The sequence below is a fragment of the Lygodium microphyllum genome, chromosome 14 (assembly GCF_053477565.2).
Source record: "Lygodium microphyllum isolate KBCC chromosome 14, Lygodium_microphyllum_v1.1.10, whole genome shotgun sequence".
NCBI classification, from domain to species: domain Eukaryota; kingdom Viridiplantae; phylum Streptophyta; class Polypodiopsida; order Schizaeales; family Lygodiaceae; genus Lygodium; species Lygodium microphyllum.
The window spans coordinates 8,370,912-8,385,795 of record NC_141148.1 but is presented as its reverse complement, the minus strand read 5'-3'; the positions used below and the strand labels follow the sequence as shown (position 1 = coordinate 8,385,795).

General features: G+C 42.4%; 1 protein-coding gene and 1 pseudogene across 2 annotated transcripts; one reads left to right on the top strand and one right to left on the bottom strand.

Moving 5' to 3' along the window:
- Positions 1-476: 476 nt before the first annotated feature.
- Positions 477-1,202, top strand: LOC148025301 (uncharacterized; annotated as a pseudogene).
- A 1,487-nt stretch (positions 1,203-2,689) lies between these two features.
- Positions 2,690-10,821, bottom strand: LOC148025300 (uncharacterized). 2 transcript variants are annotated; one of them, XR_015693039.1, is made up of 5 exons: positions 9,638-10,821; positions 4,553-4,662; positions 4,318-4,444; positions 3,489-4,161; positions 2,690-3,244 (listed from the first exon to the last, which is right to left on the bottom strand). XR_015693039.1 is itself a non-coding variant. In XM_087692328.1 (4 exons), exons 1-3 carry the CDS (start codon positions 10,523-10,525, stop codon positions 4,351-4,353), a joined length of 1,092 nt encoding a protein of 363 aa, XP_087548454.1. In that variant the 5' UTR covers positions 10,526-10,821; the 3' UTR covers positions 2,690-4,161; positions 4,318-4,350. The 2 variants fall into 2 exon arrangements, 1 of the variants encoding a protein (XP_087548454.1); XM_087692328.1 differs by having other exon boundaries at positions 2,690-4,161.
- Positions 10,822-14,884: the final 4,063 nt, after the last annotated feature.

The window sequence follows — 14,884 nt, the reverse complement described above, 5'->3', positions numbered from 1 at the left end:
AGAGCCTAGAAGCCATGGGGTTCGGACCCCACATTATCATGTGTGTGAAGGTACTCTTTGGCAATGCATGAGCTAGGCTCTCCCTTCATGGGTAGTTGTCAGACCCATTCAACTTGGAAAGATCAGTTAGGCAAGGCTATTCAATTGCCCCCCTCTTGTTTAATGTGGCAACTAATGGCCTGAACTGTCTAGTCAAGGACAAGACTCAGGGATTGATCAAAGGGATCATTCTCCCCAACTCAGATAGACAACAATGCTTATCTCAATTCGCGGATGACACTAATGCCATGTTGGCCAACGACAAAGCATCAACTAAAGAATTCTAGAAAGCCCTAGAGACATTCTGTCTAGCTTCTAGCTCCAAGATTAACCACAACAAAACAAGGGTCTTCTCCACTCCTATCTCAGATTGGTTGCTACAAACAAGCTGCAGTGTCTTCGAGGAAGGTCAAATCTTCAAGCTACTTGGCATCCCGATGGGTTTCAGAGCTTCTCTAAAAGCCAGGTGGAGTTGGGTGTGTAATAACTTCAGATCTAAGCTCAATAGATGGATAGGCTTTCAACACTCGCTAGCAAGCAGAGTTCTAGTCATCAACCACTTCCTGAATGCCTACGTCTTCTTCTTCTATTGTTGGGGATCGACTGACTTTCACCTAGCAGAGATTTCAAAGATATGACATAACTTCCTCTGGGCTGGTGATCCCTTCATCAAGAAAGCATCCAAAGTCAATTGGGAACTCATTGCTCAAGCCCTCAGTTCTCCCCAAGAAGAATGGGCCCTTCTCTTGTCCAAAAATCTCCCCCAATTTAAATTAAGGCCAAAGGGTGGGCCAACCTCCCATGTACAACTATCTTCTTTGGCAAAGAAGAAGTCACCGCCAAAGGATCCGACCTCCTGAGATCCATATGGCAAGCCTGGAACATGCATCATGCTGTCCTAAGAATCAATGGCAAATCCAAGCATAGGTTCTTAGTCCCCCCAGGCGACTATATGGTGGCCGACTATCTCAGCACCTCAAACCCCTCAAGCAAGCCAGAAGAAGGCCCTCATTTTACATAATAAAGGGCTAAGCTACTGGAACCAATTATGGGAGCCCCTTATCCACAACTGAATCTCTAACCTCCAATTATCCATCAAGTTTAGAACGAATCAATGGGACCTCCCTGTCATCAAAGAAAGATGTTCCTCTTTCCCCCAATAGCTCTTGTGGACTTTGCACACTCACCCTCCTATCCCCCCTCTGTAAGCTTTTTGCTAGAAAGGCCAATTTAAAATATCTAAACTGCAGAGTCTCCTCTCTAAGCTATCACCCTCCCTAAGTGTCACCTTGAACAAAAGATGAAAGGTTAATCTTGCGGCCAAACAATGGTCTTCTAAATTTGACTTGAATTGGTCTCAATCCATTGAACCCAAGAAATCTATTTTAATGTGGCTCATCCTTCATAAAGCTATCTAGATTGGCAAGAAACCCTCCCAAGCTAACCTAGGATGAGGAATTTTTTGCATATACAACCAATCCTTGGAGGACATATGCCACCTTTTTGGTGCATGCCTGACCAATAAGCAGATCCTTGCCCCACTTAACAAAGTGCTCAAAGTCCCTCCCACCTGGAAGCAATTGCTGCTAGGGGATTATGTAGGGGTGCTATCAATCTTTTGGAATAAAGTGAGGGGAGAACTCCTTTGGATTATGTGGAGTCAAAGGAACTTCATGCTATACAAGGGAGCTTACCAAACACCTTGTTTGAGTATATTCTTTGCTAATGTTAATTAGCAAGCTATGAAGATTGCCAAGGACCACATTACCATCTATTGAACCAAGAAGCAAGTGTTGAAGGATGATGACCATCACTATCAACTGGCCAAAGTGGGATGCTCCGCCGAAGTCTTACAATACAAAAGGCTCACCAAAGATGAGTAGGAGGCGGAAGTTGACATTGAGATTCACCATCTTGAGTCTCAAATTGAGGATGGTCTGATTTTTCTAGAGGAAGTTCAAACAAAAATCGATGCTCTTGCTGGTAAAAAATGCGTGATCCTTTTCCAAGCTATGTAGGCAATGCTTCCCCCAAAACCTTTTTTATGTTAATGCTAATGTTTTTCTATGACCATGGTTATGATGTATCGAAGCCCTAACCTTAGTTGGGTTTGCCCTACGTAGCTCTCTATGATGTAACTTTTTTCTTCTCTTTAATATAACTTCACCACACTTCTGGTTTTTTTTTAATTAATGTTAGGAAAAAAATACAAAGCAAGCAAGGCTTAGCCTCTTGAGCTTCACAATGATTTACGCCACAAGAAGAACAATAGTGGGCATGGCTAATAGCACCAACTAGTGCAACTTATCATGCCAAGCTAGTGGATAAGCTTGGACGAGTTGGTGGAGTGATCTAAGCAATAAGCTTGCAGAGTATATTGCCTTAGTGGTTTGGAGGGGAGGTCTTAAGTTGTTTCAAAGAAAAGATTTGGGGGCTTCGTTGTTTCAAAAATAGCTGCGGCGCACGGAGAATATGGTGGTTTTTTCTTTATTTATTTGAAGTTTCCATCGTGTTTCCTTGTTACTAGTTAGAATGTTGGCCTCATCTCGAGGCTTAATTTCCACAAACAAACAATTTGCACGTTGGCCAAACCGTTCTCACTATAATTTTAAAGTCAGCACGAGAATGCATAAACCAAGAACAGGTCTTTTTTCAATTTCAACTGCATTTGTTTTTCGTAATTTGCGCGGTTTGTATTGGTAGGAATAGAATATTTACAAATGTGGAATTTCGGAAAGGTGCGTCATTTCCAAATACCATTAGAAAGGCTCCAATGTGCTGAGGAGCATGACAGAACAGCAACCAAATAAGACTCTGTTAATGAAGTTGGGGCCAGGACCTTTACAAAATTCTATTCCATTTGGAGGATATTGTCAGTGCATCAAGATTTTAAATTTTCGCATCTATTGACAGCAATATATAACTTGCATGACTAGATCCAAATCACTGTCCATTTGCACTGCACCTCACATTCTAGGTCAAGTATATATATTCAATCCTTAGCACAGTTCAAGAGTGTTGACGGGCCAGAGGCTTTCCTGTTAATGTCTTTTGAACTACAAGGTTCCCAAAAGACGAAGGATAGTTGACAATGAAATCCGTGTACCCTTCTTACATGCTGGAGTCTACAAGAGTCATCATTTGAATCCCTTCCAACCAAATGGCATTGCGCAATGCGCATCCAGATCTTCCCCGTCTGCACCCCCTAAGTTTATGCCATTCCATTGATATAGAAATGTAGTTACTCCTTGAGAATATGTAACTTCAAAATACTTTTATAGTGGGATGATACTATTTATAGTGTATGCCATTCCATTGATATAGAAATGTAGTTACTCCTTGCGAATATGTAGCTTCAAAATACTTTCACTACGATGATACTATTTATGTAGTGCAGAACTGTCTAGAAATGAACGCTTTTGATACCTTCGAGTCTTTTTTTCTCTTACCTTCATCTGTTAAGTCGCCTTTGGGATAGACTTATATGCAAAAATAGTAGATAATTTGGGGCATTCAAATTCTCCTTAAGGTATGTTTCTCCTCATGTACTCTCTCACAGCCTTTTTCTCGATGTCCAATGCACTACAACTGAGAAGTCTACTCTTCCTTCCAGTGTCACAACTTGTTGAAAGTCAAATTAAGGTCAGTTGGTAAACAGAACAAGTAGAGAACTTCGGTAGTAAACTGAAGTTACAATGCTCTTCTTTCATTGTGGCCTGTAAAGCTGGAAATACTTCTTTAGAACTCCTCTTCAAGGGCTTTCATGCAGTGTCTTGTAACACTATAAATGTTAGTTTGCAAGGCGGATCTATCTATCATATGTCAAGGTCTGGGAAACAAAGACCAGCTTGTTTAAAGGAGTCTGCGTGTGAGCGTGTGATCCAGTTGCCCTATCCAGTTGTAAGATTTTTTAATGTAATCGTCTTGGATTTTAGATAGCACATGGAAATACCCGCCATGCCTGAAAGGTCTCGCATCCAGCTATCTACATAGACCTCCTGTCACTCTGCACAGTACCTTAATCAGGACCATCTTAGTGCAAAAGAGACTCCCTTCCAAAATCCGGATCCCAAATGGACAAAGAGAGGAGGCAGAGAAAACAGCTCTAGAGCCGGACAAAAGCTGCAAAACACAATGTCCTTACTATTAAGATTGAAGGAAAGAGTTGACTTATAATGTTAAGGTTTGGCATGACTTAAAAAGATAACTGAAAGCTATGATTTTGATAGTTTTGTGTTAAAGAAAAGAACTTGCAGCAGGCAAGCACAAAGTGCATACCTTTCGCAAAAAATGTCTTGTACGGCGATCAAACTAACCCCCACTTGGGGTTTGCTTTGATTGAAGTTCTTGAACTTCAATATTGCCACAGAAAGGCCAGCAGCTTTTCCCCACTCTATTTGAAAACCTGTGGTGATGCACAGAAGGTATTAGGATTCACAGGTAACTGTCATGGAAGGAGGGAGTCCACTCCAGCTACACAAGTAAAGCCTTAGCAGAATGTTATTAAATATACCTTCTGCATGCAGGTCGAACATTGCAGGTATCATTTTTGCATTTCCGTCCGTCTGACATCATATCCATAGCATCTTTTGCGCAATTGCTACAATACAGCTTCCCACAAACCTGGTTACATTGACCAGATAATATCCTGTCAAATAGAATGATTGAAAAGTCCCTGGAAACATAAGTTAACTAACTGCACCTGCGGATGTGGAATCAGAAAGTACGCATACTGACAACTGAAACATGGATACGAGTGTGGAATTAAGATTCTGAATTACAGATAGTTAAAGGCCAGAAAACCCAATATTCGAGTACCCCATGGGTCACTTAATGAAGCTTGTCTTAGAAGATGAAGAGGTCACAATCAACATTAAAAAAGCTCCCTTGAGAGAAACCCATAAATAAGGAGAAAATCAGAAGTTGTGGTACATCGCTCGGGCATCCCTGCATGTAAGGCCAGTAAAGTGTGGGAGACACCAGGCTGTCTGGGGCTAAGTTTTCTTTGTTTGCCAATGGCCAGTGGCCTCCCAGCCCAATTTATCTTTATGCCATAAGTAAATAAAAAACATACAAGTCCCGTCTCACATGGACATGAAATTTTGAGATGCTTTAATCTTGCTGATAACATTTGATCAAGTTATTAATCAAATGTGCAAGGTTATTTACCACATGTGATGCACATAGCACTTATTAATAGGCCAAGGACCTCGAGGATGCAATGGGTGTCAAAGGCAAAAGTTGTGATGTGATAAGTTATGCCAACTAGCCTTCGAGGATCAATTGGTGTCAGTTTTGACCCTAGGGCCAATACATGTTAGTGGTGACACTAGGGACTACTAGTGTAAGGGTCAACAGAGATTGGGGAGCACTCCAAGCTGCAAATGGTCTAGTCAATTTAATTATGGATGGGCACATTTGATTTTGGGCAAAGTCAAAAGGGCTAAAATTAATTTTCAAAATTATTTAATACTGAAAATTAATTAAATGACTAGATAATGCTTAAAAAAGGGTTTAGAAAACTACCACTTGGCAAAACTACCCATGAAAACTGAGAAAACGTTTTTAGGGGCAAGGTCTCAGCCATTTAATTAGTTTGCAGCTTCGAAGAGAGAGAGAGAGAGAGAGAGAGAGAGAGAGCTATTGGTCCATTTTTGGATCAGAGAACAACAATCTACTACAAAAGACAACCATCCAGGGGCCTCAACAAGAAAGGGAGGCAAGGACCCACCTTCCAAGGGCTAGCAATGGCATTGCTATTCACATGACAGCATTTTGAAGGTGTCTGGTAATAGGTGACTGCATTAAATGTAGATTGGAGCAAGCAACATGTAGAATTTAGAGTTTTTTCTCGAAGAAAATCAAATTTCTCTCTCATCTTGGCTTTCTTTCACCTTCTTTAACCCATTCTCAAGAAATCTCGACATTTCTCAACCATTTTGAGCAGATCTCAATCAAATTTGGTGGACAGCAAAGAGATCTCTAATGTAAACCCTAAATATTTGCAAAAATTAGGGTTTGACAACCACCTCAAGACCCATGCCAATTGGTAAAAGTATTATATATTGAATTCAGCACCTAAAATTTGTGTAATTATTAAGGAATTCAAACGCCAACCCATTCATTTTAATTTGGGGTAGCATTTGGCCAGTTGGAAGTTCTATTCATGCAAGTCCTGGGTAAAAAATCAAGGGGCAATGGGCCCGAATTGTTAGCTAGTTGTTGCTACAACAAAGAGGCTTTTGAAATAGCAAAGGCAATTGTAAATCTCAGCTTGTACTCATTCCGCTAGCAATCAAGTTAAAGAAATATCAAAAGAGGCACCAACTTTGGGGCCAACAAGGTATCCAATGTCCAAGATTATTAAGGTAATTAGTACATTTTAAGTTATGTTCATTTGTTGATTGCCGTAGTTAATTGCTTAATCGAGGAATTACCACCCTTTCCAAGAAGGAAGACTGGTTTTACCTCGTGGCATTCCCCTTGGACATCTCTACTTGTGAACCCAATAAAGTTAACAAAAATCGCAATCCTTAGGGGTAAAGTGTCTTGTTTAAGACTTAGACTCCAACTTTGGCTAGTAGCCTAGTTAGGGAGACCATCCAACCTATCTTTGGGGTCCTCACAAAGACTATCTTGTGTCTTCCCACATACACTCATATCTCACATCCTTTGACTTCATGCATTGATCTTTAAAGTTTAGTGTTTGCTCTCATGATTCATCTCTCATCTTTGCTCTATTTTCTAGGGCTAGATTGCAAAAACCAATAATGTTCTTGCCCTAAAGTTATCCTTCAGCATCTACCTGCACTTCTATCACTCTGTGTGTGTGTGTGTGTGTGTGTGTGTGTGCGTGTTACTCTTGGTATCCATTGCCATTTTCTAGTCGCTTTGTGGCTACTTGATTTGGTTACTACTTGTCAAGTCCTGTATATGAGCAATTCAAAGGCATTTTCAATCCCTTGATCAGGCATAGTCCACTCTCATCACATTCACTGGCCACTTATGTAGCAATGTTGTGGTTGGGAGCAACTGTATCAAGTTTTGCACTTTTGAAGCTGTGCACAAAGGACAATTAGAACTATCTCATACAGCAAGTGAAACTCAAATCCCAACCAATAGTAGCAAACGTGATGATATTTCTCTCTACTTACACAATGGATATTGCATCTTTATCAAGCATATTCTTGGTGTAAACTTGGAAAGGCAGCTAAAGGATAGCCATGCAAAAGCAAACAAGACAGCACATGTAAAGGCAACCCCCACAAGATTAGCTATGACCAAGAAGCAAGCATGAAAACCCCAAAGGTCAAGGCAACCCAAGAGTGTCCAAGCCAAGGAAAGTCAATACAAGCTTATGTAACATTGTTCTACTAAATGTCAATGTTGAGATAAGAGATGGTAATAGAGTGGCTATCATATATGAAGCATAGCATGAGAAACATAGTCAACAACAGGCGCATCAATTTACTTGAACGTAGAAACCATTGCCAAACATCTTGGAAAAGGGCATACACTTAGCAAGCCACACACAAGTTAGAAGAAAAATTTCATCACTCCCCTCATCTCTCAACAAGTTACTGCAATAGCAAGAGGCAAACCTAAGAAAATTGTATATCTAAGTCCAATGGTTAAAGGGTTGTAGCCATTTGGGAAGGTGGGGCAACACTCAAAAATTCTTAGCTTGGTAATTGCACTCTTGTATCTCTAATTCACTCTCTTCTACACCTTACCATCATGCATGCAAAGTCCAAGGGATATTTCTACTTTTGTTCTCTTATACCTTCTCAAAGTGTGTCTTTAAGAAAGTGGTTACCTTACAATTGAGATTCTATGCAAGTACCAATGATTCCTTATAGCATCCCCTTCCTCTACCTATGTTTTCAAAGACATCCAAACTGGGCAAGTTTGCACTATGCCTCATACAAAGAGAGAATCAAATGTTTACCTTAATCTCAACCCTACTCTAGCTAATTAGAGTGGTTGATACCAAATGTAAGACCCTAACATAATAATACTCTCAAACAAAAGAGAAAGTAAAGACCAAAATGGTTGAAATGAATACTAGGTGAACCCAAATAGCTAGTGGTTGTATCGATGGACTAGCTAATTGTATTAGTCGACAAAGGAGAAGCAAGGCAACAATATAATAAGGATAGCCAATCAATAAAGTTGATACAACACACTTCACACATGATTTTCATACAAGAACCCAAAAGAGAGTGGACGAGTGTCAAAGGCATGGGGCAATAGGATACTTTTTAAGAAACACAAACTTGCAACAAATACGTTCATTTTGAATTCAAGCACAAAATTTTCAAGTATATAATTTAAATGACCGAAAAAATGACACTCTTCTTATAGGGATCGACCCTTCCTCCCTAAAGTTACTTTATTGTCCAATTTCTTTTCAATTTTTCTAAGTTAGGATATCCTTCATACAATCTCTACTCCCAGGTGTTCTAAAAGAGGAATACAAATTGCATCTCCTTCCATGAATCCAAAAAGCAAAGAAATGCCAATTGCCACCTCCTTGCACAAATCCAAAAAGTGAGTTTACTTTTGACACCAAGGAAGTGGGCAAAGACTTGTACTTCTCTTGACCTATGAGAACCCAATAAGCTTCCAACCTTTTTGAAATTATTGCCCACCAATGGTCATAATAAAATACAAACAGCCACAAGCAATCACAATACTAGAAAAACAATTGCACCACACACACCACATTTGGAAACATTGAAAGATAGTAAATGGCTGAAAGACAATGAATGCTTGTTTTAACTTGAGTCTCGCCTTTTATATGCCATGATCTGCTTTACCCAGCTGGCAATGCTTCTATGGAGCACCAAACTGCCTCAGCCATCAGTATTATTTACCTCTTGAATAAAGCCTAACAGGAGAAGAGATGCGCTTTTCAGTAAACAGCACACCCTTAAAGTGGTCGAGTATATTCCACCTGGGTGAATTCTGGTGAAACTTGTGTGATGTTTATCAAGCTAACAAGACAAAGCTAATGGAGAGCTCAAAACCTTGGAAGCTTTTGCAAATTCTATAATTGTTCTATCAGTTTTAGGGAGGTTTAAGAAAAATCAGACTTCGTGGGCAACTCATCAAAGACACACTAATGCAGCTTTGAGTTGGATTTTGTGGGCCTATATACACTCAGATATCATTGATAGACCAATCTTTGCTGAATAATAAACCAAATGAACAGTTGTAGGTAGACGGCCATCTGGACATTCAGCCTGTAATGAGGGATTAATGCTACTTTGAATGCTTGAGAGCTGTCACTAACACGTCCAAATAGGTGCATCAATGGCCCTAACAAAACTGTATCTCTAACTTGAATCCATGCCATTTCTACCATTCAATGAATGCCATGTACGAATTTGTGAAAGTGGCTTCTTGACATTGAGGAAGGGCTGGGAAGAGAATCCTTAGGTTGACACAACCGCTAGCATCTCAGAATAAGTAACATAACGAGCAACCAACAAAAACAGGTAGTAAAAACGAGCCATTGATACCATTGCGGCAGATAAGGATGCATGATTCACCTTCTTGATTTTGAAGAAGATCCTAAGGGTGCTAGCAAGCGTACCAGACATCGTGACTTGAAGAAGATAGTGTAAGAAGAGCAAGAGGAGCATTGATTCGATGGATGGACTCGGGAAGCAGAAAAAGACCGTTGCTTTAAATCCCTCGAATATTTTGACTTCGATGGGCAGCAGCTATGACTGATAGGAGATCGCTTGAAAGATGCCTTTTCAATCTGTTCTTGTTTGTCTGGAAGTTGCCGCGATGTACCTAAGCGCGAGCACAATGGCCGACCACGAGACACGCTTTGAAAAGCGTGCATCCCTGGGACAGAGAAACTAAATGCGAGCCTGCACTTTGGTGCACCAGACACTGTGTATTTGTCCCTGCCATGATGATCAGATGCCTTCCGTCTGGGCCTCGCCTTCGTCTTGTGTTCCTTCGAAGAGGAGGTCGATGATGATGAGGCGAACATTTGATTGCTGCCACACTGAAGGCCATCCTTGTTCGCCTTGGCTTTGAGGTTGCCGCTGATGGAATAGGAAGGATCGACAATGTCTCTGAGAGAGAGGTCGTAAGAGCTCTCTGATAGATCCTCGTAAAGCTTCTGGAGCTGGCGTTTGCTTTCGAGAGGATCTATGGTATCTCGCGAGGAGGGGAAGGAGGTTGAGCCGGGGCGCCAGAGATCACGGGGGAGGGATGGAGGGAGGGAGGCCATGACCGCAGAGGCAGGCGGTGACGGATGGCCGCAGCCTATGTGGAGGCAGAAGTGGAGGGGGGAGCTGGAAGAGTCCAGGAGAGGGCAGGTAGGGGAAGAAGACGCGGAAGAATTAGGGATGCCGAAGGTAGGTACCCTCGTTGATGATGCTATTGTGGTGGTGGTGGTGGTGGATGAAGAAGCATCGTGCTCACGTGGTCCCGATGAGGTTCGAAGATGAAGAGGCGTCGACATGTATGCGCAACGGGACCCTCCGGAATCAACCTTCTTCCAACCTACCTCTGTCTTTCTTCTCTCTCTCCCCCCTCCTCTTCTCCTTCACGCATGCAGCAGTGCCATGCGTCCTTTCGTTTCTTGCAGTGCGTTTTAGCTCCCACGGGGGGACACAGACACAGAGAGAGAGAGAGAGAGAGCGCAACCTCGTCTACGGTCTACGGTGTGATGATGACGGATGATGATGCTAATAGGTAGATAGAGAGTCGAGTGGTGGGTTGCTGAATCGATGATGATGCTGATTTTGATGCCAGGCACTGGACAGTGGAGTGGAGTGTAGCACAGACCTTTTGAGAAAAGGGAACTTTTAGAAAACGAGGAAACGTAGGTGAAACAGGTGGAGCGTGGTCCCCGATATCTCTCTAGAGTCCACATTTTCGAATTTGGCGGCGATTTAAAGCCGTGGCCGCCCCTGCCCCTTGTAGTTAATATTTACTACTCTCATTTTCGAAAGTGCGATTTCACTAAGGTCAATAGTTATTTCCAAAGGCCACTTCGTCTTCTTTCTTAATACTCCAACATGAAAGTGCGATTTCCCTAAGACCATTTCCAAAGGCCAGCTCTTCTTCGTTTGTTTTTAATACTCCAACAAGAAAGTGCCATTTCACTAAAAGCTGAAATGACTACACTCAAGCCTTTGTTCGTTTTTTATACGCTCCTTTTTTTTTTAAAGGAACCTTGAAATATGTATTAAAAGAAAGAAAAGGTTTTTTAGAGTTGTTAGGGTTAGGTGTTTGCTTCACTATAGGGAAGCATCCTGGGCTAACAGAGAGTATATCAACAGCTTCATTACCAAAAAAGGGACTATGTTAATGAGATCCTATTTGAACTCGTTCTTCGTCTCCAATAACAAGTCTGCAACTTCCTTAGCATTAGCTACAAGTTGAAATTCCTCATGCAGCTTGTGGATCCTTCTCAGTGTGCATCAAAAAATCAAATCTATACTGCTTTCTTATTTTGGCTCTTGGTTCGGTCATCTCTCGAACCTCCATTTTTCCCCAAGCCTATTGTTTCTCCTAGGCTTGATTTTGAATTTCTCCCATGCCTAATTTTGAATTTGAATCATTGATTTTAGAACACATGCATGATCTATGATTATTGAGGCCGGTTGAGGTGGCTTTAATGTGTGAGAAGCCCCTCAAACAATTCCACAATCTAGAGGGAAGCCATAAATTTTACCCAAAATAATCTCCTTGCAAGTTATCCTAGTTGGATAATAGGCAAAATTACAACCTGCAAGAAGCAAAAAATATTAGTATTGTGAGGGCAGTTGTAGAATAGGTAGGGAATAGATTCTACCTGTCGTTTGCATCTAGGGCACGGTCCATTACTCAGTCCTACTTAGAGAGCCTTCTCATTAGTCTATAAATCTTTAAGGGTTATCAACCACATTAGACATGATAGGTAGCCACAAATTGCTAAATCTGTAGAACCACTATTAACCCCAACATGAAGAAGCAAAATGAAATAAAAAAGACGCAGGATAAAGGTGGAAAAAAGATAGCCCGAGTGAAGAAAGAATAAGAGAAAAGGCCAAAAGCGCAAGGGCAACCTTAAAAGTCCAAGGCAAATGCAAAAGGGGAAATGCACATTTTAAAATAAAAAGGCGCACCATGAAATCTTGTAAAAGAGCGTCGAGCTCTCACCCGTGCAATTTGTAAATGTAGATGGGCGGTGGAAAGGAAGCTAGGAAGATAGAAGGACAATGGGAAAAAGGGCCTAGGCTACGGCCGGCCATGTAAAAAGGGGAAAAGGGGATGACCGCCCAAAAGGGATTTAGGGTTTTGTATATAAAGTTGAAAATTGAATGAGAAGCTCATTCTTGTGTGTGCCCAAAAGTAGCTCTCCTCTTCTTCTTCTTCTTTTTATTCTTGCTTGCTTGAGCTTGTGCTTGAGAGAGGGAGTGTGAGAGTGTGAGGGAGTGAGTGTGTGAGGGTGAGGGACCGAGGAGGAGAAGCTCTCCATCTTCTCCTCTCTTCTTCTCTTCTCTTCTCTTGCTCGCGGCAATGGAGCTTGGAGCTTGGAGCTTGGAGCTTGGAGCTTGCTTGAAGCTTGCACTTGGATCGTGGAGCTACCGGAGTGCGTGGAAGAGGAGGTAACTCGAACGGCATGGAGGTAAGCTCACTACACCCGTAGATATGGATGGCGCATCGGTTATGTGAGAGGTAGCCATTAGTGCTTGGCTTGGAACGCTTGAAACAATAAGCGGTTTGTGGGTCTTGGTGGTTGAGCGAAAGCTCCCACATTTTGGTTCCGTTGCCGGGACCAACAGATTCAAGCCTTAAGCACTTGCGCGCTTCGAATTGAGCATCGAAGTAAGGGCTTTCCCCGAACCAGTGCTTGAGATAGGTAGAAAGGGAGGGGGTTGAAGATGGTATTCGATCTCCTTGGCAAGTAGGTTTTTCACTTTCTTGAGATTTATGTTATGGAATGAAGTAGTGTAGGTATTTACTTTGTGATTTGGGTACATTAGAGTAGGAAAAAACAAAGAAAAAGAAGCAAATAGTAGGGTTTTCTGTAGCTGTATAATAGGCTGAAACAGGGAAATAGGGGCACAGATCCTTAGAGTGTTGTTTGATTCGAGTACCACAATGATTCTAGGCATGTCTAGCAGTCCCTTGTAGTGTCTTGCACCTATCTGGAAGGCGCTGGACGATTCGGTGTAGTAAACGTCAGCCTAGAGGCATCGCGTGTAACTCGCGGGCCGTCGGTCGTGTAGTCTGACCAGCTCGTCCGAGTCCCAGAATCGGACCCATTCAGAATCAAACCAGTCCATAATCAGACTCGGACAACCGTCCGATTGAACCATCCTGTCCGATCAGACCACTCAAACGTTTGGACCACTCGGACTCGGACCAACCTATCTGATCGAGGAAATCGGACCCACCCCTGTCCGAATCACAGAATTGGACCAGCCAGAATCGGACCAGTCAGAATCGGACCAGTCAAAATCGGACCAGTCCAGAATCGGACCACCCTGTCTGATCCGATTCCCAGAATCAGACCACTAGGCCAATCGGACCAACCCAAAATCGGACGTCCGATTCTGATAATCGGACTCCTGAAAATCGGACATCTGAGGATCAGACAAAAAAACTGTCAAAATCGGACAGGTATCTAGAATACAAATTTTGACACATCTAAACCCCGAGATTGACCCAAAAGGCTATATAGAGCTAAAGGCACATCACAGATCCATCATTGGGCTAAAATTTAGAGCACGTAGTTCAAATTTGGCTATAAACGGTCCTCCAAATTGTGCATGGATTTTACCGTAACGGCCCTGCAGGCCGGGGGGACTGCCCCCCTCCCCTGGACCCCCGCAGAGGGGGCTCTGCCCCCTCTGCACCTCCCTTGAGTAGGTTGGGAAGAAAACGCGTGCCATGACAGGTCCTCCAAAACAGACCCTAGTGTAGTAATGGCTCTACACAAGCATGGATTCTCACTTGCAAAAGAGCAACCAAAAGCCCATACCCGAATAGAGAGAAACAAAGACCTTAAAATGTCAATGGGCCAATCTAGCCCATCAAGGGCAAAAAGGCCACACCATGAGAACACAAAGACATTGTGTTCATACCATGTCTAGTCAGAGCGAAATGCAACATCAGCAAGCTACAAATGCCAAGATGACTAGACATGACACTCTTGACGAGAGATGTACCTTGAGCAACACTGCACAGACAACCCAAGGCATTGGTGGAGAATCCACATCTGGTCATGCAAGTGGGGACTCAAGGGCATCTGTCAAAAGGCTTAAATTTACAAGCCAGGACCCGGAAGAGGAAGACATAGTACCACCGGCTTATCTCAGGGTCAAACTCACCGCAAAAAGAGAGCATACTATTGATGCTCTGATTGATGAAGGAGTAGATTTTAATATCTTGACCTATGAATCATGGACCCTACTAGGCCAACCAGAACTCACACCGACTAGTGCAACTCTTAGCCCTTATGGGGGACACCCACAAGCACTCATAGGGAAGTGCAAAATCCTTGCGACAATTGAAACAGAAAGCTTGCCTATCATATTTCATATTCCTCCAAATAGTGCTAAATATGATAAGGAAACCCTCCTAGGAAGACCCTTTAAAAGGGCGACCAAATGTGAGGCTGACTATGTAGCACAGAGGATACACCTGACACTACCGGGTGTGAGGATAGTCACAACCTTTAGCAAGGGTGACCTCATCAAACCTCAAGGGAAAGGCAAGGAAGGTGCTGATGCAATAGTCAAGCCTACTAATGAGAGCAAGGACTTGTTGGAAAATTTGATACAAGTACAGGTCAAACAATGAGAACCAGTGAGTGAGGCCAGGCCTA

Coding starts and splice junctions, on each gene's coding strand:
- LOC148025300 (XM_087692328.1), bottom strand. CDS start 10,525: ATGTCGACGCCTCTTCATCTTCGAACCTCATCGGGACCACGTGAGCAC. Junction 4,663..9,637: donor TCTTCAAGTCACGATGTCTG/GTACGCTTGCTA, acceptor CAATGTAACCAG/GTTTGTGGGAAGCTGTATTG. Junction 4,445..4,552: donor GTTCGACCTGCATGCAGAAG/GTATATTTAATA, acceptor GCATCACCACAG/GTTTTCAAATAGAGTGGGGA.